This window comes from Crocodylus siamensis, chromosome 9 (genome assembly GCF_052110815.1).
Source record: "Crocodylus siamensis isolate JL-2025a chromosome 9, ASM5211081v1, whole genome shotgun sequence".
Lineage (NCBI taxonomy): Eukaryota > Metazoa > Chordata > Crocodylia > Crocodylidae > Crocodylus > Crocodylus siamensis.
In genome coordinates this window covers 67,647,297-67,674,329 of record NC_143403.1, presented here as the reverse complement: position 1 = coordinate 67,674,329, position 27,033 = coordinate 67,647,297, and the positions used below count along the sequence as shown (strand labels likewise).

The following is a 27,033-nucleotide window of genomic DNA, read 5'->3' as shown; positions in this document are numbered from 1 at the left end:
AGCCATCTCACTGAATATGGTCCCCTTTGGCATATACTCCTCCCAAGTGACATCCAGTGTTTCCGAGGCGAGTGGGCTTAGTAAGTTTCCCAATTTTTAGTCTTACTCAAACACCAGCTTGATAGCTGGTACGGCATGGAAGATTACATGCAAATATCACCTGACACTTTACTTGCCAACTTATCCCACGAAATAAATAATAAAAAAAACCCCAGACAAGCTGTTCTTCTCTCTTTTCCAGACAAGGTTTTTCCCTTTCATAAAAACTGTAGGGAGAAAAAAAAAAAAAATGTACAGACTGTATAACTAAAGCTGCAATTCAATGTAAAGGTTTCTGATGAAAGGAACTGGAAGGATAGAAAACATATTTCAGCCAATTCAACTGAGTTTGGCAATACTGAGGAAGTGTTTCGTTGACTCAGTAAGGCTTCATACTTTTCTTGCCTTGCAAGAACTAGGCAGAGCACTTTGCCAACTTGTGCAGAACGCAAACCAGGCTGGTGCATACAGAATTATAAGTTTATTTCACAAAATCACCTTCCACAATAGAAACATATTTTACATTTTTTTACAATGTTTAAAATACTTTTCAGCAACTATTTTGCTCATAAGTTAAGTATTGTGTCCATGGATCCCAAGACCAAAAAACCCCTCCTTTTATCCCCTGTAGCGCTGTATTGCCTGTAAGGATACATAACTGAACAGAGATCCCTAAACAAGTAGCATCAGCTTCCTTACATTTAAATACATCTCTAGTTTAATGTGGGATCTTCCCTTGCCTAGGCAAGATCAGAGCAACCTTTTGCAAGGTTTTAGGAATGTCAATCTTTTTTTTTTTTTTTTTTTAAAGATTAGATTATAAGAATAGGCTTATCTTAGCCCACGCCTTTTCCTGCCAGCGTTACTTTTCAAAGACAGTTTCTCACTGCAGAAAATTCCAGTGAACTATTGCATACACCCCCCAAAAAAACAGGAAGAGCACCAGTGAGATTACTGGCAAGGTCCCATTGTGTCAAATGGGAGAAGAGCAGCTCCCAGGGCAGTCGTGGAAGTCTTTGCCCAGAGCAGCAATACGCAACCCAGGCATGTCAGAGAAGACGCAAGGATTTTGTTCTCCTTTGGGAAAGGGCAAACATCTTGCAACACATTACAGCAGCCAGTTGCCGGGGGGGGGGGATGAAGAAATAGATGAGGCAAGAAGGGGCAAAAATGAAAGGAAGGAAGGAGGTTCTAGGCACTCTGATCCCAGAGCAAATTCCCACAGTGAATGTAGTACCGGGAACATGAAGCTGCTGCGTGTTCATGTGAGTCTTGACCTGCAGTCACATGTACGGGATGCCTGGGAACGCTGTGGGTTTTCATTACAACATCCTCACAGTAGCATAGAAAACATTTTTCTTGCCCAGAACAAGAACTCTACATCCACGTGACTAATGTAGTCTAAGAGAAACTTTTCTGGAAAAAAAAAAATCTATTAAATACAATGGATACAGTTATCCAGAAAGGTAATAAATATTACTAAACACTCCATCCAAACAACTGGAAAGATTTTTGAAAAAGAGGGTTTTTAACAAAAGTGGGTAAAGACAAGTATCATTTTGTGAAAACAAACAGTTCACTTGTCCTTCATTAAGAAACCTTTTTTTTTTAAGCAGAGATTTCTTTTCCTTCACTCTTCCTAGCAAAAGCCAGTTCTCAACAGATATGGGAGAGGGATGACGTCTGTGGAAGAGAAATCCTGACAATTCACTCTGCAACGGGGGGCCAGTTCTTGGCTACTTCGTCATGCGTAACTTCTGGGATCCACTGGCAATATGCAGATAGCAAATCTGAAACAGAAAGGCGAGTTACTGGAAGGCAGAGACGGCTAACTGGGGGAAAAGGCAGGCTCAGTTCCAACACACTTTCTAGGGACTACAAAGCTTTCTTTTTCACTGGGTGCAAGCTGGATTTTTTTTGGTTCCTTCAGCACACTTTGTCCTCGCGCACAACACCAAATGGGAGACTCCTTTGCTTTTGTTCAGTTTTAAAAGTTCAGAGATAGAGATGTTTTCCACTCAGGAAAGGTACAACTGAAGGGGTTGACGTGTCCCTCTTGATTAGCAACTTAGAGCCTGAGAGAAGATACCGACGCATGTGTAGCGCACTGACTTGGATGGGGATACCGGGTGCTTCTAGGGAAGCATGTGTATTCGCAGATTTAGGTCCTACGAACGAACAGGAACGTAGGGCCCACGCAAAAGACTGGCAAACAGGAACCTCTGGTCCTCTACTCAATTTCCCTACTAGTAAAAAGAGGGGAAACCCTTAGGCCTGAAGATTAGTGCATTGCACGCCTTCTCAAAATGTAAATGCACTAACAAGTAGGCAAGTTTTATGCAAGTGAATAGTGGGAATCCCACCAGGAATTAATTCTTGCTCCTGGCTGCACCTGGTACATGCAATTCTGCACATCTGAGGCTGTTAAAAATACACATCCTTAGCACAGGACAGTCCCCCTGCTGTTGCTGACATCCTGCCTACAAATCCCACTCATCTTTCACAAAGCCAAACTCTACTTCGGGCAAAATTACAAAAGAAAGTGTTTTCAAAACATTATGGGGCCTACTGATTTCTCACTGTTGGGCAACTGATGGTTCAGGTGTTGAATGGAGGTGTTCTTAAATATCCTCTGGGAAGCTTATGCAAGCACTTGGAGTTGTTTGGAGAGGGCAGCGATGCTAAGCCAATGGGACTCCCATTGTAACTGGGTGTTCACAACAAGCAGCGTAGCTAAATTTCTAGCTTGCAGCAATGGCATCTCCATGCGCAAGGCCTTTTTAAATCTTTATGGTTCTGTGCACATTCTGCAAGGCAAAGATAAGTCAGAGGATGTTACTCAAACCCTTAGGGGCACGGCCCGAGATAAGGAACTGTTGAACTGTCATGAGAAATTGGTTAAGTAGGAAACACCGTCAGAAAGCAATTGGGTAAGGAGACACTAAGTCCCAACTAGGTCCAATGGGACAGTTATGCACACACACAAGCAAGAAAGGAGTCATTAGAGCAATGCAGGACTCCCTAAGAAAGGCACAGCCATGGATCTAATACAGAGCAAAGTAGACAACCTGCCTCTGGGTAAATGCTTTGCTAACCCTTATAGCTTTTAACTGGGACAGGAAAAAAAAAAGAGGATAATGCATTATTCTAAAATCCTATCAAATAAAGCTGCTTTACTTAAGGATGTTTGCAAGTTAGTGTATTCCTCCAGGTAACAAAGATGCCAGCTTTCAGGGCTCCTCTCAGCCAGTCTCATGGAAACACCCAAACTAACAGTGTTTTCAGGCCCATCTGGTCCTTGAAAGTTTCAAATTTGCTCTGTCAAACTGCCTGGCAGCCTTCATTTAAAGAGCTCAATTGCCACACCCCAGCATATCGGACACTTACACTTGGGATTTTTCTTCCAGGCAGCCAGCAAGGCATCCCGGCAGTCTGCATTTTCGGACACAAGAGCCTGCAGGAGAGCTTCTGTCCGGGGTTGAAGCCTGCAGAGATTCCAAAATAAAGATCCAATGCAATCCATCCAGCAGGCTGACAGATGCAGCTCCCTGAAAGCTTTTGGGGTAGCATTTGGAAAGTGTTTCCTAGTAATATTCCTACGAGGCCAACTGTAGATGCAAGAGGCAGCCCCCAAGGGAAAAGGCCACCATCTGCTTGAAATTCAGTTGGTTCCAGTAAGCTAAATGGAAGCAGTTTCAGGTCCTACGCTTGCCTGTTTGTCAATTATAATAATTATACCTGTAGTGAAAGGAACTCATACCCATAACACTTCGCACTGACTGGCCCTGGGGGACTGAACTGGCATAAGGCACTATTAAAGAACAAAGTGAATGGGACAAATCCACCAGGCTCCTGCAGTCACAGCAGCCTTAGAGCTCAGGACAGTATCTAACACAGGGATCTGGTAATCTGCCATTTGCCTAACAGGATTGTGGCACCTGAACCATGTGATAATGCCCACTGAGAGACAGGGCATTGGGGGCTGGATCTACAGTCAGACCCAGATAGGCAATCCCCGTATTGCACAGGTAAAAGCATTTCAGTCTGTTGCGATGCTTAACTGCACCCGCCCGGAAAATGCCTTGGCATTTACTCCCACGGTGCGCCCGACGCACGATACACAACTTAAGGGGCATCAGGATTTTTAGGGAAACTCAGGAACTCATGTGTCAGTTCTTGAGACGCAACTTCCCACAAATCCTTTCGGAGCCAAAGGGAGGGAAAAAGTCCACCTAGAACGTCTACTCAGCTGAATGCAAACGGAACGAGCTGCCTGACCTGTAAAGAAGCAAAATGCGGAGCCACCACAGTTCCTGCCAATACTTATACATGAGAGCAAGTTCACTCCTCCTAAATAAAACTCATTGGAATCGCTGTGATCATCACCCGTGAGAGTAAATGTTTACAAGACCCTGAAAAACACAACTGAGCCCTTTTGTTGAAGGTCACTGGCCTTTGCTTTGTTGAATCAGTTTGCCACTAACAACTCCAATACACATTCCAAGGGGCGATTAGGTGGTAAATTTAGTCTGCTGCTTTTCAGAACTTACTTGGACCAGGTCTTCAGCATTGTGACCGAACTGGAGAGCAAACAGCGGGTGTACGACCCCAGCTTTTTAACAACCTAGAAGAGCAAATATTTAGCGTTCATGATGAGCCTGCTGCAAGAGGGGAAAAGTCAGATCTCTCCTGCAAGGGGAGCCAATGCACGTGGCAATACCCTTACCTTCCCTTCCAAAAAAAACCTGGCAAAGTATTTGTAGCGATCGAGGCCCTCTGGGTAATCGACTTCCACGGCAGGAAGTTGCCAGCCAACTCGATCTGCAAACACAAGTCACAGTGGGTCTCATGGAGACTCCGAGGGAGAGATCACGTATCAGATATGATGGACTTGGAGACGCAGACAGCTTGTTACGGTGACACTTGGATCATGCTAGGAGTCTGCACCAACACAACCAAGCCCAACAGAACTACATGGACCAACCATCAAGCTGTCTGGCTGTATAAAACCAAAGACCAGCTGTATTCAGTCCTGTGCTGTACTGACAGTCTCGACAGCACAAGAAACAGTTTAGAGGAGACGTTAGCACACAGTGCAGCTAACTCACAACGTGCAACGCTTCCAGGAACTTACAGAAGACGCTTGGCCGGTGGCATTTGATTCTGCCCGTCTCAGGGCAGTAGGATGGAGGAGGATACTCCATTGGTTTCCCAAAGTGACAGTAGGGAGGGAGGAGGACGGGGATCCATTCAGGTTCAATGACCGAAACACCTTTGGAGGAAAGACACACAGAAACAAATGAAGCATTTTCACAGAGAACAACCTACCTGTTCACATTTACAGGGTCACACCTTAAAATGAATCTTGAACCTAGGGCCTCCTTTCTAGCCAGGACACAGGTTACCCCAGGGCCCTTTTAGTTCACAGGCCCTCAAAGGACCTACAGATGAAGGCCACTGGCATAGAAAGGGATGGGGAAAAGGTCTCCAGGGCCCAAGCCTTGCTCTCCTGCTCCGGTGCGTTTTGTTGGGGGGAAGGAAGGAATAGTTTAATCTCACTAGGCCTGTTCTTCTCTGACTGGATTCTCAAAAGTGGTTGTCAGCCATTCGGTCCAACTCTTTCGGCCATCTGGCTCTGTTAACTCCCTCCTCCCCGCTCATGAAAGTCAGGTGGGGGGGGGGGAGAAACCCATCTCCCACATGGGTATCATTTTCCCAGGTCAGCCCTAAGGAAAGAACATAAAACTGCCTGAAGGGGGGAGCTCCAAGATACTGCTAACAAAGAGCGTATCAGCAATCACCTTCACCACTGCTACATAAGAGGGCAAGAGCCACTAAGAGTGAGCAGTCCCAGGGGCCATCTCCAGCTGGCCACAGCCAGCCTGTACCTTTTTTTGTTGTTGTTGTTGTTTTGTTTTTTTGGTTTGTTTTTTTTTTTTTTTAAAGAGAGAGGAATCAGAGGATGGCTCCATCAATACCTGCCCTGAGCAGGCATTCTTGCTTTATAAACCCCAAAAGGCACATGGGGTTGATGCAAGGGCACTGGTTAGCCGGTCCTTCTGCTCAGACCTGTTGCAAACCTTATCCGAAGAGACAGGGAAAAGCGATTTTACCTTTCATGTACATTTTTGTAGTCTCAACAATCTCCTGATACACCACAAACTCTGGGAGCTGCTTGAAAAGCACTGAATTTGGGTGGATGAAGACTGGGTCATCTAGGAGAGGAGTCTTAAAGAAAACAAGGGAATTCAAGATAAATGAGAGAAGGGTGAGGAGGCAGCAAACGCACAGGCTTAGTCTAAAGCCTCTGTAAGGTTACCAAAACTTATATACTTCTTCCCTGAGCTGGTGGTGATTTCTGAGGAGACCATGGTCTTCTGCATCACCTCCCTCCAAAGTACACCATAAATATCTGCCAATGAACCTTCCCAACCCCTCCAAGAGATCTCACAGGAATTATCCCCACGTTATAAGTGAGAAAGTGCAGCCTGCATTCACTGAGGCTGGGGCAGGTCTGAGGGGACTGTGTTTAAGGCCACGCTCCACACAGAAGCATATTTGTGGCTCATGTTCTTAGGGGAGGATGGGGCTGGTCAAGTTAAGCCATCTATTTACCTTGTAGGCATTTTTCCACTTCTCATCCAGAAGTTCCTCTGCCTGGATCCTTCGGGCAATGTGATCGCCCAGCCCTGCCAACACGATCTGTCTCAAATAGGTCACCTGGGCTGCTGTCGGGGGCTTCATCTTTGGATCAACATAGAGGCCAGCATCGGGGCAGATCGAGTTCACTGAGGAAAGACAACAACCATTAAAGGTCTCTCAAGATTGGAAAAGAAAGGGTGCAACCGAGCACCACCGCCCATCTGCTGCTCCCTGCAGGCAGCCAAGCCCCGCAAGCTAATTAAATTGACTGAGGCGTATACTAACAGAAACTGCCAAGGAGGCAGCTAGCAGCATCCAACAGTAGGCAAAGGCTTGCAGCATGCTGCAGCAGAAAATAATGCCAGGCAAAGCTCTCACCTGCTGTTGTCAGCTGCCCTCGCAAGCGCCGGATTTCCACCATGGCTTTGTATCGGAGCCCGTTTGTTTCGCAGAACTGTGGTGTGCAGCCTGCGTACTCGCAGGCCCCCACGGCCCCTGGAAGAGAGAAGCAACTCAGCAGGAGAAAAGCAAAGTTTCTGCAACAATTGAGCCTGTCCGTATGTATTTGCTGAAACGCACTGCTTTGGGAATGGGGACCGGTAAAAACAACAGCCAGGCCTGGTCATTTCTACCTGTTCAGGTTCATTTCCTGGCTGCGAGCATTTAGAATCAGGCTGAAGGACAACCGGATGGACATATCAACAGGGACAATCCCACCGTGGTTAAGGGCTGAGCTAGAGGACTCAGTTGCCACGAAGAGGAAGTAGCCCTTGGCTACACAGCTCCCCTCCATCCTTCCACCCCCACACCATCGTGAGCCCTTTAGCATTGTGCATGCTGTGACACAAAAAATACCTAGCATCACCATAAGATCTCCTAGCTTTTGAGAAGCTCCTTGTCCTGCCCAGATCCTCCGCATCTGCACAACTCTCGCTCTCTTCCCCTTGAGCTTCTCCGTCTCTTCTTCACTTACAGCTGGTCTAAAGCAAAAGCACAATCAATGCCCAAAGCACCACAACACTGCATGTTCCCTTGTAACGCTACAGGCAGACTGAAGACCTACTGGGTTGCAAATGAAGCCTCTTGGTAGCACATAAGAGCCCGTATAAACTTGGAAAATGAAAGGGCACAGAAGGTGACTGCCTCAGACTCAGTCTACATAATGGAGACTAGAAATAGGAGAAGTACAGTCCTAATGCTGCAGTGGTAGTTCTACTGCATAGCAGACTAGTTTTTAGCAAAGACTTTATATTATTTTCTCTTTTTTGTGTAACTGCCGCGCGGCACTCTCACATTTATGTAACCTTGAAGTGGACTGTTAATCAAAATGAACGCTTTGTACTTTTCTCCACTGGCATTAAGCTACACACGCGCATTCTGTAAATTTCATTTCTTATCTAGAAGTGTCATTTCTGCAGAAATGAAACTTATGTAGAAAATCTGCCTAGCAATAATTATGTAAAAGAAAATTATCCTATCTGTATACTATAGTTAGTGTCATAGAGGCAGTCCAACAAACATTTATAAAAGAGGCAAAAAAGCAGGAAGCAGCAGAGACGACAACTGGAAAACTCTGTGGGCCTGATCACCCCGCAGACCGGTTCTCAGCCTCCCCGCCTCGGCGTATCCCAGCGAAGATAAAGGCCTCAGAAATCCGACAACTGACAACAATTCACTGTGTTACAGTATTGCTTTGTGTTTCCCAATTATGAGCCGTTGACCAGTTCTGGGACTTAAGGAGTCGGCAGCCGCACCTAGCTTTGGACTAGCTCCACTGTTGGAGAGCAAGGGCTGGCTCTGGAACCTCGTGAACCAACGGACACCCGATAGATTAAGAGACACTAACTACTTACTCTAAGTCGTCTACTTGTGCCAACTCGGCGAACCTCGAGGGCGGCTAAGAGCTACCTCAATCCCGCCCCACAAGCCGCGTGCTCGCACAACTCCGCAAAGCCCGCGGCTCCCCTAAGCGGTGCCGGAGCCGCTAGCCCGGCATTTCGCCACATTGGTAGCACATAAGAGCCCGTATAAACTTGGAAAATGAAAGGGCACAGAAGGTGACTGCCTCAGACTCAGTCTACATAATGGAGACTAGAAATAGGAAAAGTACAGTCCTAATGCTGAAGTGGTAGTTCTACTGCATAGCAGACTGAGCCTGAATGCCATTTCCAGGGAGGCTACAGGAAAAGATCAGGTATGCTCCTGCTGAGGGAGCCAGTACTGCATCCTACCAGGAGATCCTCCCATCAGAACAAGGCATCCAGGGAAGCTGCAGGGCTACAGATTAGGAGACACCTCCTCCCCACCGATGTGGGAGATGGCAGTCTGGCAGATGAGACCAGAAGGGCAAAATCCAAATCCGAGTGAGGGTGTTTAAAAAGCCAAGCTGGTACTGGGAAGGTGACACAACTAGTCAACTCTGAACTCATACCATTCAACCCAGCAGGACTTCCCTATCCTTCACGCCGGTTTCCCAGCTTCATGTTGCTGGGAGACTGGCTATGGACGGCATTTATCCGTCAGCTGCAGTTTAGTTTATCGGCCGCTTTGCCTCTGTTAACACTAATCCCACGAGGCACAAAACATGGAGGAAACTGGTATTTTGCCATTACTTTCAGTTGCATTTACTGGAACAAGTTTTATAGGATCACTGCTACCAAAAGAGCATATAACTGGTTAACAAGACACACTAAGCTGCTCTCTCCTTTCCAGGTCGCTTCCCTGCACAGCCAGCACCCCTGCTTTTGGCTGTGTTTCCAGAATGCAACACACAGACACGCTTTAAATGGCAGCTGGCTTTAAGGGAGCCTCCCCCTGCCACGCTAAGCAGCTCACCTGTCAAACTCCTCAAAGAGCTCTCGCACAGTCATTGCGGACACTATGGTGATGGTGTACGGCAGACAGTCATACTGCCTGCTTAAAGCAAGCATCTTCGCATAGCGCGGAGCCACGGGAAAGGAGGCCATTACTGTGCCCAAGGGACTAATTGGACAGCTCAGCTTTGCTTTCTGCAGCTCTTTCAGTCTGGAAAAGAGGGAAACCAAGCCATGAGATGTAATGAATTTCCCCGGCGAACAAGCTTTCTATCGAAATCCTTACTAGGCATCTGCTCCTCCCCCTGCAAGACTCATACATCTTCCTCTTTTCATTTGTGCACCCGATTCATTCCTCTCTCCCAACCCCCAACATCTAGGGACCTCCTCAGAGTGACAGGGCAGATCACTCCTACAGCCCATTTATCCCTGGAGGTCTCAGACTGCTGGCCATGCTACCAGCTGGTCTCTGCCTGCTGGCACTAGAAATTACACTGAAAACCACTTTATTTCACTGAGGTTAGCATGTTAACACTTCTTCTGTGACAAGTTCCAGTCACTACCAGACAGCTAAATTCAAACAGTATTTTACGACCAATTTAGACAAACTTGCAAGCAAAAAAAAAAATGCACTGGATTTTGATCACCCTCTTGCTCTGTGGTCAGTCTGGAACGGGACACTCAGAAAACAGTACATTATTTAGGCATGGCCTGTTTATTTTTTCCAACTGAAATAAACTACTCTTATTCTAGAACAAGAGCGGCTAGATACATATGTACGGAAACAACAGAAGGGCTAAATTAAAACGAGACTCATTTTGCTGAGAGTGCAAGGTTCCTACCCCACATCACACCGCTGAACTATCAGATCCCCAGTTTCATTTTTTGTATTTCTGGGCACATAACATCACAAGGTGTAGGGAGGCCTCTGAACCTTGTGACCCGAGATTTCAGCGATGCCTGAAGCATTCCCTCCTCTGTGGTAATGCCCACTTGAGTTTGTACACCATTTCCCGGGTCCAAGATGCAGCAGACATAAGAAAGGAGGAGCAAAAACCAAGCCCTTGCAGTGCGAACCAGTAAGAGCTCACAGGGCTTTATTTGCCTCAGCCTTGCTCTGTCTCCCCTCTCACCTCTGGCTGGCCAACTTGGCAGAAGAAGAACAGCTGTTCATGCGGTGCTCTGCTGCCTGAGCTAGCATTTCTGAAGGCAAAGGAAGTGCAAGAAACCCTGGGAGGTGGCCTGGTGCACAGCCCTGGTATGCCCTTGGGATCACTGAGAAAAACCTCAGGGCAGAAGACAGAACAGGACACAAGCAAAGCTCTGCCTTATATACAAGAGGAGGTAGAGAGAGGAGCCCACTGAATCCCACTCCTCCCCACAGCTGTGCACTGCAGGGAGCGAATACTATGGAGGAAGTCGCAAGGGACCCCAGGCACATACCTTCCTGCCTTGGGGGGCTCCTGTAAGGCTCCAAGCGCTATCAGCAGCTCTTCAGCTGCCACCAGTGCATCTGTTGGAGGCGGTGTTGGGAAGGGGAAGTTGACTGTCTAAGAGCACAGCAAGAACAATTTCAATTAATATACAACCATAACTACAGCAGGAGGGAAGGGTGAGAGCAAAGGAGAAGCCCAGAACTTGGGATTTCGTTCTTGACTGCATGACTTCAGACAGGCTGCTTTGAGGCCCAACATTCAGCAGCACTCGGTGCTCATAACCCCGTTTACGGCAATGAGATTCTGGGGTGCTCGGGACCCCTGGAAATTAAGTCCTTACTTTGTGTGCATCTCGGTCAACTCTTCCCCCTTATAAACTGGGGATATTATTCTTATTATTATTCTTATTATTATTATTATTCAGAGGAGTGTTGAGAGGCTGAGACCTGAGATGCTAACATCCACGTGTACACCTAGCTACAGCTTTTGCTGCTCCTGTTGCAGAAGGGGTGACCTCAATTACTCCTTACAAAACCCTTTCCCTCCCCATTTTTCAAACCCAAGGAGTTCGCCTGCCCAAGTGTTTGTCACCAAGAACGCTGATGGCAGAGCCGAGAACTGAAACAAGTAGAGATGGGACTGTAAAGTTCATTGAGAAGATCTGATGCAATTCACTGCAAGATCAGAGCTGAAAGAAAACCAAGCCCTGGGACCGTGAGCTGGCACTAATGCAGCTCATTTCTATTAGAAAGCATCTTGTAGGCCCCCAGCGTGCAAAAAAAGGGGCAGCATTCTGTTCATTTCTGGTGCCAAGCAGCAGATAGTTAAAGTATACTTAAAGCAAACTTACGCTTTAAAGTATGCTTTAACTACCTTAACTAAAGCTAGTTAAAACATACTTAAACCAGCTTGACACTTTACCTTCTCTATGTTTAATGATTTCATCTGCAGAATCAAATCTTCCACAGGTCGCCTTGTGATTTCTGGAGGAGAAAACTTCTCAAAATCCCCAAAGACCGCTGAGGAATACAACCTGGTAAAATACAAACACTGCTTAAAGAGCTAAATGAAATGTGACCTCGCAAGGTCCAAGCAAAGGTGACAGCAAAGGCAAATGAAAATAGCTTTAGGGTTATTATTTGTTATTGTGCTGGGCTTAAAACAATACAAAACCAGTACGTTTCAAAAGATTTCATTATAAAGGAACCGTAAAACCTGATATCTAAAATTCCAAGCAAGTACTCAGTCACCAGGCATAAAATGCTGATAAAATATTGTTAAATTTTGTCAAGCATTAATAATGATTAATAGCAAATATTAATAGATAGTTCTCAATTAATACAGCAGCAGCAATGGACCATGCAAGAACATCAGTCTGTCTGTCCCGTACTGAACTCTGTCCTTGCCCACTCAGTGCGTTCAGGTATTTCATGTACTACCCAGCAGAGAGCCCCTGGAAGCTGCTATGCTGGGTCTGATTCAGCTGGCTAACATTAAGGCACGGCAGGACTGCTGTCTGCACTCAGAAGAGGTAAGCCACACAGATGGCCTGCGACTTAGTGACTAAGGCTCTACAGTGCTACAGACCTGCAAGTAGTTCAGACCCTCCCACTGAAGGATCAGTTCTCTAGCAGGATCAGTTTTCTAGCTGGAAGTAGCCAAAGTGCTGCAATTAGCAAACCGTGCCTCCTTCACAGAGCTAAGAGGCTTATGAGCTTTTTCTCAGCTGCAGAAACAGAGTAGGTGGAAGGGAGCTCCAGGGATGTGGAAGGCTTTCCAGGAGCTAAGCCTCTAAAGACTTAAAACCCTGCAATCTCTTCCCCCTCTCAGCATTACCTAGGGTCAGGTCTATCTTCGAGCCAGTCGCTTCTGTTTTCAAGAGAAGTGTTGTTGCCTAGTATCACGTGGCATTTTGCTGCCCTGCAGAAGACACACTTTCTGAACCAGTTAAGCGCAAGTGATTTGCACAGGAGGGGCTGTCAGACACACAGCAACCAGGCCTGGGCTCTTCCTTTCCGTTTGGCTCCATAACATCAAACGGCTTTTGCCTGCAGAGCTCTCTTTTGTGGGGACCCTACGGAGGAAGCAGTTGCCTAACCTGTAACAGTGGCCCGGTTCTGTCCGACCCGCACGCCCTGCCCTCTGGTTTGCGGACGCCTGAGATGTCCAGGTGACCCGGAAAGATGAAACGCCAGTCACTTTGTCGTAGAAGCGTTTCTTGACTTTCCCGCAGTCGACCACATACTTAATGCCAGGGATGGTCAGAGACGTTTCAGCCACATTGGTTGCTGTGATGCATAGTCTTGTTCCAGGCGGTGGGGGTCTGAACACCTGCAGCAAGCACAGTTTGACAAGTGAAACGCATTTAAAAAAAAAAAAAAAAATCAAACCACTGCAATGGCCTATGGCGTGTAGATGCAGCACTAACTTCTTCGTGCTCCATAGCGGAGGGAGAAATTTTATCTTCTGGTATCAGGTCGGAAGTGCTGTTACCATCACTTCAGGATGGGATTCTGGAAGACCCCAGTGGTGGGGGTGTGAGCGTATGTAGACACGTATTAAATATGTTATAGTATGTGCTATCCAGCACAATGGGCGCAGGCATCTTGCATATCTCCTAATGTGCTGGGGTAAGGTAATTATTTCAGGCGGAGGGCCACTTACTGAGTTTTGGCAAGCCATCAATGGCCACATGACAGCCAGGGGCAGATAAATATTAATTTTCTAAATTTTTTAGGGGCCCTGCAGGCCAGACAGAATGGCCTGGCAGGCCACATCCAGCCCATGGGCCGCATTTCGCCCACCCCTGTGCTATGCTGACACCTAAAACATGCCCCTCCTCCAACGTGAACTGCTCTGTCAACCTGTTCAAGCCTGCCCCCAGCAAAATATTCCAAGATGCAAACTTTGGCAAACAGAAAACACACAGCTGCATATACTCTGTACCGAGACACTGGTAACCATTACCGATCCCATGACCAATAAACGTTTACCTTGGCTTGTTTTTCTGGCGCTAGCAAAGAGTAGAGTGGGAGCACGTAGAGTGGAAGGGAAGAATCAGACCTCTCACCTGCAAGGGAACAAAACAGTATTTTGAAAAATTCAGAAAGCAAACTCTCAGGACTTCATTCCCAGCAGTGTCTACAGTAACTAAACTAGTAGATAATAGTAAGCATAACAGAGAGGCAGAACATGTAAATTTGTTTCTTCTAAAGCTGCCATTAGAAATCCTTTACAAATAAACTACTTTCATTGCTTAGACCCCAGGCTGTAGATTAATTAAAAAACCACTAGCAGAGTTTTACGTTCTGAAAAGCAGGATTTGCTCCAGACACATGATTTGCATTTCAAAGCATCAGACCTTCCTCTGATTCACCATCTCCCACATCTAGGTCATGATCAGAGCCCGCAACGTCTTCATCATCAGTTTCGGCTTCTCTGTCTTCATCTCCTTCATCCACTGGCATGACAGAATAGCTGTCCAGATCTATTTTTGGTAGTGTCTGAGAAAGAAAGGAAGGAAAGCCATTAAGCTTTTCTAGGTTTAAATATCCCTATTAGCACAACACACACTGAAAGCATTTACCACCCGATTCCAAAACCAGCGCTAAGGGCAGACCCTAGACTTCCACCAGTTTCAGAACGAAGGATCAAGCAGCAAGAAATTCCATTTGTAACATGCGTCAGGAACATCAATTTAGCATCCATAACCTCCAGGACCCAGGCAGATAAGGCAGCTAGAGGCTACTGAAAGCATTCTGTGTCAAATTATGTTTTGCATTTAAGGTTTTTCCCTATTCCCAAAAGCTGCACTTCAAGCACCCTTATGCTTTCAGAGTCTAACATCCCAGTGCAGCGTTCATCACAGAGCTTGGTGATCTTTGGCAATGATAGTCACGTAGCGTGGATCCAGCATGTCCAAAGTACCTGCCATTAAAGCTTCAATGGGTTAGTGCTTAACGGAAATCCATCTCCTCCTTTTCCTGCTGAGGAGATAATGAAGCCCTCTCACTCAGACACCCACCATGCAGTTGCAAATCCCAATCAAAATGGGATAGGATCTCTTTTGGGGTTTTTTTTTTTTTTTTTTTTTTTTTAACCTAGGAGATGCCCATGTGAATGACAAGCTCCTTAGCAAATCAGACCAAAGAATTAAACTAATTAAAAAAAAACAATTTGAAAATATTCTATTCTCCTGTGTGATGGACAAACGAAAGCTAAAATTAGTATTCCCCAGTTCAGGGGATAAAATAAACTGTGCATTTAGACCACCGATCTCAAGAGTCAGGCTGAGCAGGAGGATTATTTTAGGATGGTGTCTAGCCAAGTGAGAGTATTGTAAGAGTTTATGTGAAAGCACAGAGAACATGAAGCAACACAAGCTTTAATGCCCTGCAAGGAGGTACCCGCTCCTTCCCGTCTCCTGGCACAGTTCTGGATAGCGCACATTACCATAGTTTTCTTCCGTCTGGATTTCTTAAACTTGCTGATTTCTTCAACAGTGTCTTCCTTATCTCCATCTCCTGCAAGGAGAGAAGTGAAATCAACCTTACTGGACTACCAGAAGCACACGCTGCTCTACAGAGAACACAGCATGAAATCACAGCCCTGGATACAAGTTGCTCAGCATTTGAAATGTTGAAGCACTAAAGCACCCAGGAGGAGGAGGAGGCTGTTCATCATGCTTCTTGCATTAAGGAATCGCAGCATCCCAGGAAGTAGGATGGCAGTCCTCTGCTCTGAGACCATGAGCTTGGAGATGAGGGGGAAGGCTCGCTTGCTGCATCAGGAGAGGATTTGGATTTTCCATTAAGATAAAAATTTGCCACTTGGCACCTTCACCAATAATTCAGTGCAAGGGTGAAACAGGTGAAATGCAATGGAGCCCAAGTGAACTGGGGGAGGGGACTGTACACAAAGCAAGAGAACCGTCTACCTGAATTAATTTAGTGCAAGCTGGGGCATAACAATCCTGCTCAACATTTCCCAACCCCCACAGTTTTAGTTTTTCTAATGGAAAAAAATCACTACTTTACACCAACAAGCAAACTCTCGTCTGTAACAATGAACATTTAAAAAGGGAGCTGCCACTTCTTCTCTGGAGTTACCTTCAGTTTTGTTTTTACGGAATGGAAAGGCTTTTCTTAGCCGTCTACAGAGCGAGTGCACTTCTGCTTGGCCTGTTAAGAACACCAGAATCCCTCCTGCAAGGGAACAAGTCATGCTCCGTCAAATACAGGTCATTTCAGAAGGGAAATCCCACGCATTATTGAGTCAAGTATGTCACAACTGCAACAGAATGTGGGACATGCCACTTGGCGACATGAGAGCATTTAACTAGCCCTTACTGCTCTGAGAAAGCACGAGAAAGAGAACAGTATAACAGAATGGCCTACCGTTCTGCTTGCAAGAAAAAGTACATGAGATAGTACTGCAGGATTCATTTTTACGTCACGTTCAAGTCACTGCACCCGAACGAGGCAGTGATGCTCGACCTCTGACCTGTGGGCCAGATCTGGCTCATGGAACGGTATCATCCGGTCTGTGGGATACTCCGCAGACCTGGCAATTTGGTGGCGGGGGAGTGGTAGCAGTGCTAATTGCTTCCAAAGCAGCAGCATTTAATATTGTCACTGCCACCAAATTGCCGGACCATGGGGAACCCCACAATCTGGATGATCCCACTGGCATGCAATTGCTCCGCTGCTGGATCCAGCCCACCAGGGTCAGACCAGTGTGTAGGACTGCACTCGCAGAACAACCCCATGTGCCAACACCAAGGGCAGGATCTGGGCCACAGACTGGCCCCCACACCACTCCTTTGGCTCATGGGGGCCCAGATAAGGTTGAGCACCGCTGGCTTGTAGCCCTCTGGCACACATTTTAAAAGTTAAAAGCATCTGAGAGATCGAAGAGTTCTCAGCAACCATCTTACCTGGGGGTAACATTCGGTGGATTTTACAAACCTTTCGGAAACACTCCCCGCTGTAGTCATCGAATGGAGTTCTCTTGTTGAAATGAACAGTCACAGGGAACTGCCTGGCATCGACCTAGAGGGGAAATCGCACCAGGAAACAGACTGCGTTTTACATCTGCAGCACAAGCTGGGGGTCAGCCTGCAGGTCAGAATGAGAAAGCTCTTGGCAATAGTCTTGCCTATTGTTTAAACATGTTACCACACTACACGTGACAAGCTTAGGGTCCTAAGCTTGGTAATCCTTTTGCCAAGAGAATTGCCAAAACTGGTTTGGCTCCCAGAAGACAGGAAGTTCCCTACGATCAATCTGCTGGTCTCGTCCCCTAAGATCGAAGCCTATTTCCAACCACAAAGGTCTTTTAAGTTCAAACAGGATCACCCCTGTGAATGAAGACCTCTTTTTCTCCAATGCCCGTCTAAAAGATAAAATCCTTACAATTTTCATTCTGATACAGCCACCACACCTAGCGCAGACAGAAGAATTGGTAATTATTAAACACTCATACTTGATACAAACAGCATCAAGGTTTACATAAATGGATTTTAAATACCAAATGAGGCATCTTCACTGCAGACAGCAATGCGGTGCAGAGAAACCCAAGTTAAGCTGTAAGTAAAATACCTCCAGGGCCAGAAGCAATCCAGCCCCCACCAGAACAAAGCTTGAGGCTGGCTAATATACTTGAAAGCTGCTAACTGTTCACCATCATCAGTGTTAGCACAGCTCTGAGTAACACATGAACTGCTTTAGCAGGACCTCAGATTCATAGGGTTGCCAAGAAGGGCAGACAAATCCTTGCCAGCTCCTGCCATGCCAAAGGACAACAGAGCAATAGAAAGGGACAACCCAAGTTAGCTGCTTAGAATCCAATGGGCTTTTCTTTTCAGATGGTTTGGTACCTAATTTTGAGGGTTATTAGTGGACTGTTTTCTACATTGTAACCTGCAGCATTCACACAGCTGTCCTGGATTTCTTAGCACAAAAAACAGTAATACGTCTAGGTTAAAAAAAAAAAAAAAAATCTAATGAGCGCAGGTCAGAGTTGCTGTTGAAATTATTTAAAAAACCCTAAAAAAAACTAGCTGAGAGAACTGTCAATAAAGGCTCCAAAAGGTAAAATACCACAGTGATAAAGAAAGCTTTAGTGGCACTCCATTAATCACACGCAGGACCAATGACCTGCACTGGTTGAAAGTTACCTGTATAACAGGAGGGGGGGCGGAAAACAATCTCTTGTTCTCCGTGAAGTCCTCAACACGAAGAGTGGCAGACATAACAATCAGCTTCATCGGTTGCCTTTTCTGCAGGAACAACCACTTGTATGAGTTTGTGGCACTGGGCACCAACCCACTGCCACAAGAGGTGTCACAACAGAAATGGACCCACTTCTAACACTGAGGATTTCTGCGGTCGCTTCTGCTTTTCCTACCTTCTCGCGAAGGGGCACGACACGAGACAAGAGCCCGATCAGGATGTCCGTGTACACGCTTCTTTCATGGGCTTCGTCAATAATGATGACTTTGTACCTTGAGAGCAAGAAATCCTAAAGACAGAGAGAGAGAATCTGAGTAAACCAAATCGTGTAGTCACCAAGTCGAACCTCAGCCAGGGGCATTACTAAATTAAGTCCGGGCCAATTGGTTTATGTGGCACTTAGAACTGAAGTGGCTACTTAAACTGGCCGCATCACTGCAATATCTCATGTATTTATCCCCACCATCTCAATTCACAGAGGGGTGAAGTGACTTGTCTACACTCACACAGGCACAGAACAGGTAGCAGAGCAGAGACCCGAGTTGAACCATTCCCCAAATCTAGGCTAAGTGACCCAACTCCCAAACCAGTCTTCCTCTAAGTACTGACATGCCTACCCTACAAAGCCTATGGCAGCTTAACCAGGAACCATTCCTTCAGTAAGCAAAGAGAATCACAGAAGAAAAAACCTCCAAAATACCACTTAACAGCTGAAAGGAAGTCTTGTTTCAGGAGGGGCTGTGTGTCGGCAAGTGCTAAAAAGGAATGCATGAAGCCTCTCTCTCTCTAACAGTGCAAAATACCTTCTGTTTTATTTCAGTGAGAAAGCAACTTACCTTCTGGATTTCTTTCAGGAGCACACCATCTGTCATGAACTTGATTTTGGTTTCATCTGTAACGTTTCCTTCATAACGTATTTGGTATGAAACCTCCCTGCAGGGGAAATATCAGAAGTATGCCAACAAAACTACACTCCGCAAAAACTACTTCAGGTCAGATGGAAAAACGAGGGGAAAGAAAGGACATGCAGAATTCACTTGGCAATAGGGACGCACCAAAAAAGATGTTCTTGGCCAATACCAATACACAATTATTAACCAGCTATCGCAACTGATACCGATCCAATAACCCATTTACAGAACTGTAGCCAGCAAGCATGCAGAGCAGTGCCCTGCAGGTAAGTCAGTGGAGGGGAAGAGGCATGGGGGAGGGAAGGGGGACGAGGGGCAGATTGAGGTCCCCACAGGGAGGGAGGCAGGGGCAAAGCCAGAGGCTGCGGGCCTTGCCCAGCTAGGGCAGTGAATGGGACCCTGGGGCTGGGGCAGGAAGTGGGACGGAGCCATGGACAACTCATCCAGGGGGCCTGGGGAGGGAGGGCAGCTCCCTACCGCTACACACACCCCTGGGGGAGGCACATGTCACCCTGGATTTGTGCAAAGTGTGGATGCGGGCTGCCCGCTGTCGGCTCGGGGGTGGCGACAGCCTCTTCCCAGTGTGGGGACTAGGCCTGGGCTGGGCCCAGAGCAGGGCTGGCTCAGCTGTGTGGGGCGGGTGGGCAGCGTGCTGGGAGGGGTGGCTATGGTGGGGAGGAGACTAAGGTGAATTTTAGGGTGGCTACAGCTCTCCCAAGTGTCACCCCTGCTTGGGGCACTCTGCTCTACTACCTTTCCGTTGACCACCCCCACTATGGGGCAGGCAGGGGATGTGTGGCCAGTGCAGGGCTCCCAAGAAAAAGGCAATGGAGCAGAGAGCCGCGAGCAGGGGCAGTGATGGGAGGGGGCTATAACCACCCATAATTTGTCTTAGTGCCCCCCGTCCCAGTGCTGTCACTGCCCATCTGCCCCATGCACCTGATTCCGCCCCGCGCCTGCCCACTCTGAGCCCAGCCCAGTCTCCCCACCCGGAAGAAGGTGGCACCATCTCTGGCCCCAAGCCCAAAGCGGGCAGTCTGCATCTGCCCTGCGCACAAATCCATGCTGCAGCTATGCACATGCACGCAGTGTCCAGGGGCCCCAGCCAGAAAACACAGTATGTTTATCGGTACATTACTGGCTACACCACCCAAAAAAAGGCAATACCCGATGTTAATTTTCCTTAAATCAGTGCTGATCTTATATGCGACTGATATATCAGTGCACTTCCAGCCTGAAACTCAGTTATGGCTTGACACCAGAGCAGCATCCCCTACCACCGTCCAAGTCGCTGCTCCTCAGAAATGCTAGAAGCCTGATACAAGCAGTGCTTTTTTAAGACACTGGGATTCACCATGACTTCACTTTCAATTGTTCCCACCATTATGAGACACCTGCTTCATACTCCCAAAGCTCATTCGCTTCCCCTTCCCATGTCCCAGAAAATTTCCCTACAGTTCATCTCTGGGATGAGAAGCAGAAGAGACTATTACAAAATAATATCCTCCCCACCCCTTCCGCTCAGCAGCATGAGTGCACTAACTAGGGAGATGATGGGCTTTTGCTGTTTCTGACATTCCTGGTTAGGTCTTGAGCTTCATTCTTACCTGTGGGACAAGTTCATTTCCCTGGCAACCCGCTGCGACATGGACACTGCAGCAACACGCCGGGGTTCGGTGATGCCAATGATGCCATTAGAACTATGACAGAAGATAAAAGCTTTTTAGAGACAAATCTAGGGAAGAGGACAACGTAAGGGCAGAGGCCACACTCACAGGCTTTCAGTTACTGCTTGCAAAGGAGGAGGAAGGGACATAGTTATTCAACACTGTTGAATACCCAAGTATTTACATGTATGAACGCATCACGTATTTTTTTCCAAAGCAGCTGCCTGGCCTGTCTATCACAGGGCCTCCTTACTTTGCCCCCACTGGTCCCTGAATCACCCCTTATCAAGCTGGTGACTTCAGGAAGGAAACCTGGGTGAGGGATGGATGGACCATTGAAGAATCCAGATGCATTTTGTCACTGAAGGAGATTCAGCTTTTTGGGTGGGCTGCCTGAGCATCTAATTAGGTGAAGTACCATCAGGGAGCCCTGCAGATAAATTGATGTCCATTCTACAAGGGATATGCGGGGTCTTTTGCAGGTAAACTTCTACCCATTTGCTTTCCCCAAAGTTAGCTTACATGGGTGACACTGGCAAGCACTATAGCTCTATTATAAAAAATAAATGGCAAAGATTAAAATAAAGCAATATTTTAAAACATTTTAAATAATTTATCTGAAGGGACTTCTATGAAAACCACAGCCTCTCTCCTTCAAGTTTAATTCATTTCTACTTAACGTGGGCATTGTTACTCAAGGGCATGTCGTAAGTGGTGCACAAATTCTAAAAACAGAAGACAAGAGTGAGTTAGCTTTAGTTCAATTTTTCTAATGAAACTGTTTCAGTATAAGAACAGCATCCTACCTGGCATAGCCAGCTTCATATAGAAACTGAGGCACTTGAGTGGTTTTACCACTCCCGGTTTCTCCACATATGATGACAATAGGATTCTCATTAATGGCTTCCATGATAACTTGTTCTTCTGCTAGGATGGGAAGTTTTAGCCTGGCTTCCTATTCAACACAGGAAAAAAAATACATATAATAATTTCATTTTTTGGGCATGCTGTGATTCAGTGCAACAGAAACCAGATGCAGCATAATGAAGAACTCAAAGCCAGTAACTAACTGACCCAGGTGAGCAACACAAGCCTATACTTAAGTGTCTGTGGTGAACTAGTTTGATGGAAAAGGTCAGGCTAACTTTAGCACCTGTTCAAGCTTTTATTGTTCTGAATCACTAACCTGCATCTCAGGAGACCGATCCACAGGGATGAAAACTGCAGGCTTGGAAGGTGGCTTTGGAAGAGCTCTTTGAGGAGGTGGTACTTGGGGGACAGTTGGTTTATTATTTGCTGGTATCTGATTGACTTCATCTGTCTGGACAACATCCAAGCTACTGGTGTCCATCTTCACAAGTTCTTCTTTATGTTCATCTTCATCTTCCTGAGAACTAGCGGAGGCATCAGACTCTTCCTGATCCTCCACTCTCAGGTCCAGCCGGCGTCTTTTTTTATTGGCACCGCTAATGCTGCTAATCTTCCCTGGACATGCAGCCCCTGGTTCTTCTACTGTCCTGAAATAACACATTTACATACATCTTCTGATCAGAAACCCCAGGGAAAGATGGTGAACAAAGTCAAAGACCATTACAGTGCAACAACTCACTTTCTTGCTAACTTACCACAACTAGGAATGGCCTGACTCAGCATAATGTATGAATTTAGAAATAATCTGTATAGTAGCACACAGGAAAAGGAGGATGGATACGAAATTAAATTTTAAAATTGAATTAGATCACCTTTTTTTCCTTTTTATAATTAAGCTCATGATAGGTTAAAGCATCCACTTAAAATCATTTAAGCTGCATTTGAAAAAAAATAAATAAATCAGCCAACCCAAGTTTGCTCCTAAAGTTTTAAAGAGCATCAAACAACAGAACTCATGCGAAGCAATGGCTAAACACCTGGAAGTGGAGTTTGTTGAAGCGCTGCATCAACTTCTGATACTGGCAGCCTCTTCTGCAGATGCATCAAAAATATTTTTCTCATTTCACTTTGTTCAACTTGTTCAGTGAATTAACGAATTCAAAGTTAAGAAACCAATTGCAGGATGGGGAATAAAGCAGTAAAGCCTTCTCTCCTCTTCCACGCTATATAAAACTGGAGAGAGGATGACCTTGTACTAGTTCTAAAGAACTGGAAGGACACGGTGACCCCACTTTAGGTCTTTAACTACAGGCACTTCCTTTGTTTTCGGGTATCTCCTTTAACAGACTAAGCACATTTTCAAAAGTGTCGTTTCTTAATATATCCAGCACTTTGAAGCTAGTTTCATTTAATACATCATTTAAAATGGTGTTTTTGTGCACTATAATTGAGTTCTTATCTCCATCCAAAGAGCTTGACAGAAATCAGGAATAATAATTTTTTAAAAATATACTCCCCAACTCTAGTAAATAAGAAATGTATCAGTCCCCATTCCCTAACATATATAGAAAAGTAAATTTAAGATTTGGAATGATATCAAAGAAAACTGTAATTTAATCATGTCATGTGCTTTATCATTTACATACTAACAAGCATGTTTAGACATACTGTATCTTCCTAATAGGAAAAAAAGCAGTCTGAAATTAGAGCAACAAAAGGAAATCACTGTCTCTTTATGAAAATGTTTAAAAAGCTAAAGTGCAAAACAAAGTTAAAGACTGCGTATTTAAATCTACCTCTCACAGCAAGGAAATCATTTAGAGCAGAAGAGCACCCAGGTGCTGTAAAGAGACTGCAAAGCAACTGATACATTTGATTAGAGGCAGCAGCGGGAATAAGGGCGTCAGGACTTTTCCATATGATCTTTACCGTTTGGCCTGGAACATGCGTTCTCCGATGCCCAGCTTGGAAGTGGTGTAGAGAAGTTTCATTTCAGCCTCAGAAGCCTGGACCTCATTTAATTTATTTAACAACTCGACGCGCTAAGGGGAAAAATTATACTGTTAGTACAGCTGTATCAACAAAAAGACTCACTTCAAGCTGGACCCTTTACTCTTGTTTCAGTACAGTCAATGGGGGATCTGCTTGATAGGGGTCTCAAGGGACAGCCACCCTACTGCCATTTGCAGACAGGGCAAACTAGAGAAGTGTTGGCAGTGACTCTGTGGATGGGCCACATTACAATTTGTACATACAGTGAGAACAACACCCTTTTTACACACTTTAATTGGCAAATCTTTCTCCAAATTTGGTCCAATGCAGGCATTAAAGCCTTTCATGCTGTTGCTCATCTGGTAAAAGGTCAAGCATGACACATTTTTTCAAATAAGTACCAGTTTTCATACTACAGCATTTTATCAACATTAGCCATTGCTCATGGCTCCCTTCTAAGAACGGCCCATATTTTGCAGATAGGGAAACTTGCCCTCTAAAGAGATGAAGCGATTTGCTCAGGGTCAAAGTGGAGTGGCCTGCAAAAGCCCTAGGCTTCCAGACCCACACTTAGGACATCTCATAAACTGAGAGGTTAGACTGGCAGAAAAGAGCTGGGACTCCACCCTGACAATGTCCAAAATCGCAGGCTGCACCTACCACACAGGTGGCCATGTATGTTTTGATCTACTCTATAATGTCCTGTCAACAAAACCCAAGCTCCTCTGGCAATACTTTGAGTATATCTACACCTCGCATTGCTCAGCAGTTGCAAAATGCCACTTCCTGCTGGCAGGGACACATGATGCACCACGTCTCCCAAGAGAGAAAAGGGGCTTCTTCTACTATGCGGCAGCCAGCAGAAGCCATGCACAGATACATCTGCACCTTTTGCAGCTACAGCTTTCCGAACGTGCTCTTTGTGCTCTGCTGGAACAGCTGCGGCAGTGGCGCTGTGCAGCGCTGCCAGAAGCACATAGTTGCGCAGACCCACTGGTGGGCTGGCAGTGCCAGCTGCTGTCCGCTAGGGGAAGCAGGTGAACGCAGGTGCGGCCAGTGACAATCCAGATGTTTAAATCAGTTCACACTGCTTGAAAGCACACAAGATCGCGATGAGCAAAGCACCACTCTTCTGCTTCCCCAACCTGGCCTAGAATGGCTTTATAAACGCTTCTAAAGAGAATATCCCTCCCGCTCTCCCAGGGAAATCAGAAGAGAAGCTCACTGACAGGAGCTGTCTTTAAACACTGCTTTTTTCTATTTTTTAAATCACTGCCTCAGACAACCTGGCTAGAACCCTACTACTGAGAAGCAACATACCTGAATTTTCTTCTCTTTTTGCTCTAAAACTTTCTGCAAGATTTTCTTCTGTTTCTTGCTCAGGGGCTTCTTCTTTTCTCTCGTATCCTCTGATGTTTTTTTCTTCTTTGCCTTTCTGGCTGGCAGAACCAGAGCATTGCTTTCATCCACTCCTTTGAGTAGCGTCTCATCTGCAAGCATTCGCTTGATTATTCACAGGGTCTAGATGGTTTATTCTTAACCTATTGCTTAAGCTGTTTTGCAAAATTCAAAGTTTTCAAGGTATTTCAGCTTGATTTCAATTTAAAGGACATTACTGGCTACAGCAACGGAAAGGAATGGGTGCTCTCCTCACTGCTGTTGTGAAAAGAGAACCGAGTTTTTCCTTGTTTGGACTGATAACATGAGAGAAACATAGCCCTTTTTGCAAACACTGAACCACACAAACTTCACCTGCTAAGTAAAAACTACCTCTGTTTTTAATAAGTGAGCAAAATCACACAAAGACTTGGTGACTTGTCCACAGCACACAGCAGGTTAGCGACACTTGTGTCTTCGCCACATAGCTCAATAATAACTTTAACCTAAGCATTCAGATGCACTTTGTTCTTGCTGAAAGGTTGAGAGCCTTAGACATAGCAACAGCCCTGCATTTGACACCGGGGCAGGTGCAATACGAGTAAACACAGTGCAAGCTGCCTATGACAATACAGCTTAAAAAAAAAATTGGTGACAGAAAGTGGTGGTGGTTCAACTTGAGGTCTGCCTGCTCCTTGGTTTTGCTGCGAACGGCTGCAAGAGAGACCGTCAGCAATCTGTTTTCAATCTAAGCGCTTCTAGTGCTTTGTTTTTAGAACAGGCTGTGACCTGTGCCCAGAACAAGCAGCTTGCCCAGGTCTGCGATGCTCCCACCAGACAAGAACCCAAACAAATCAAATCCCTGCTGTGTCCCAAGACCGGGCCATTCTGGCATCGGCGTTGTGACAAACGAGTCATTTCTCTCAAAAGCTGCAGCGGCAGCTGGGTCAAGTACCGTTTCAACTTGCTGCCTCTGTAACCCACTTCCATCCTCTGGAGAGAGAGAGAAAAAAAAAAATCTTAAACTGGAGTTTTGCTTTTTACAGACAAGCCTCCCGTGACCATACACATTCTGCTCACAAACTAGACCCCTTCATTCAGGGGGTCTGAATCTTTTCAGCCTCCAGACAGACTCGAGGCAGCCCTCGGAAAACTCAAAGCAGCCTCAGAAGATCCTGGAAATTACGAAAAAGCAGGACTAGGAGGAGAGGTCATCAGGTCCAAGCCCCTCTGACGCAGGATCATCCAGACCCAAACCAATATGCTGGCTCTCGTTTGTTGACTACAGAAACATACTCCAGCCCGAAGAACTCGGGAAACCCAGAAGGGCAAAAAACTTTAGACCCAGCGATTGATCCCCCTAGCCGAAACCTCTGCGTTTGTCTTGCGCATTATGTTGGCACTGCATGTGTACGCCCAGTGCGCGCGTGCACGTGGCTATGTGTATGGTGGGGGGGGGGTGCTAGGACGACGTCCCTCAGGACAAAAGGGGCAGCAGGTCCCCGAGCTCCCCGGAGTGCAGCCGCACTCACCTCCCAGCTCCAGCTGCAGCGGCTCCAGGGCGGGGTCGGGGGGGCGCGGCGGGAGACCCCCGGGGCCGGGCCGCCGCGCCCTCCAGTTGTGCCGCCGGCGCGCTCGGCCCATCGCCGCACCCACGTGCGAGCCCGCACGCAACCACTTCCGGGGTCACCCGCTCGGGTCACGCGAGAGTTGCGAAGTCACGCGATACCGGGGGGGGGGAGACAAGGGGGGGGAAAGGGGAGACCCGGCGGCGCGCTGACGTCACCACCCCTCCGGAGGGCGGGAAGCGGGGGGGGCGGGGCAGTGGTAGCACGTGTGTGAGTCGGCCTCGTGGGCCAGCTCCAGGGCTAACGTGGACTGGGCCTGCCCGAGCCAGCACGCAGGGGTGGTGGAGCCTCCTTGGCACAGGGCCCACGCTGGGTCTGGCATGCCCAGTAACCCTCATGCAACCCATGGGGCCGGATGAGTTTGACATCTCTGGTCTAAACTATTAGCAGAACTGCACAACTGCAGAGTATCTGTAATGCCCCGAC

General features: G+C 46.6%; 1 protein-coding gene across 1 annotated transcript; it reads right to left on the bottom strand.

Moving 5' to 3' along the window:
• Positions 1-505: 505 nt before the first annotated feature.
• DHX37 (DEAH-box helicase 37) lies at positions 506-26,657 on the bottom strand. The gene is made up of 27 exons (XM_090062879.1): positions 26,512-26,657; positions 24,923-25,092; positions 23,540-23,652; positions 21,927-22,257; positions 21,547-21,695; positions 20,681-20,773; positions 18,999-19,095; positions 18,338-18,451; positions 18,108-18,209; positions 16,866-16,980; positions 16,039-16,134; positions 15,383-15,453; positions 14,292-14,433; positions 13,924-14,000; positions 13,029-13,261; positions 11,852-11,963; positions 10,938-11,044; positions 9,517-9,705; positions 7,537-7,661; positions 7,060-7,176; positions 6,655-6,827; positions 6,153-6,267; positions 5,174-5,311; positions 4,766-4,860; positions 4,590-4,663; positions 3,427-3,524; positions 506-1,829 (listed from the first exon to the last, which is right to left on the bottom strand). The coding sequence occupies exons 1-27, from the start codon at positions 26,621-26,623 to the stop codon at positions 1,747-1,749; spliced, it is 3,441 nt and encodes a 1,146-aa protein (XP_089919005.1). The 5' UTR covers positions 26,624-26,657; the 3' UTR covers positions 506-1,746.
• Positions 26,658-27,033: the final 376 nt, after the last annotated feature.

Bases quoted from the DNA above. Each gene is read 5' to 3' on its own strand.
- DHX37 (XM_090062879.1), bottom strand. From the start codon at position 26,623: ATGGGCCGAGCGCGCCGGCGGCACAACTGGAGGGCGCGGCGGCCCGGC. The intron at 18,452-18,998 runs GTAAGTTGCTTT...CTCTGTCTTTAG, and splicing joins TCCTGAAAGAAATCCAGAAG to GATTTCTTGCTCTCAAGGTA. The intron at 11,964-13,028 runs GTTAGGCAACTG...GTATTTTACCAG, and splicing joins GAACCGGGCCACTGTTACAG to GTTGTATTCCTCAGCGGTCT.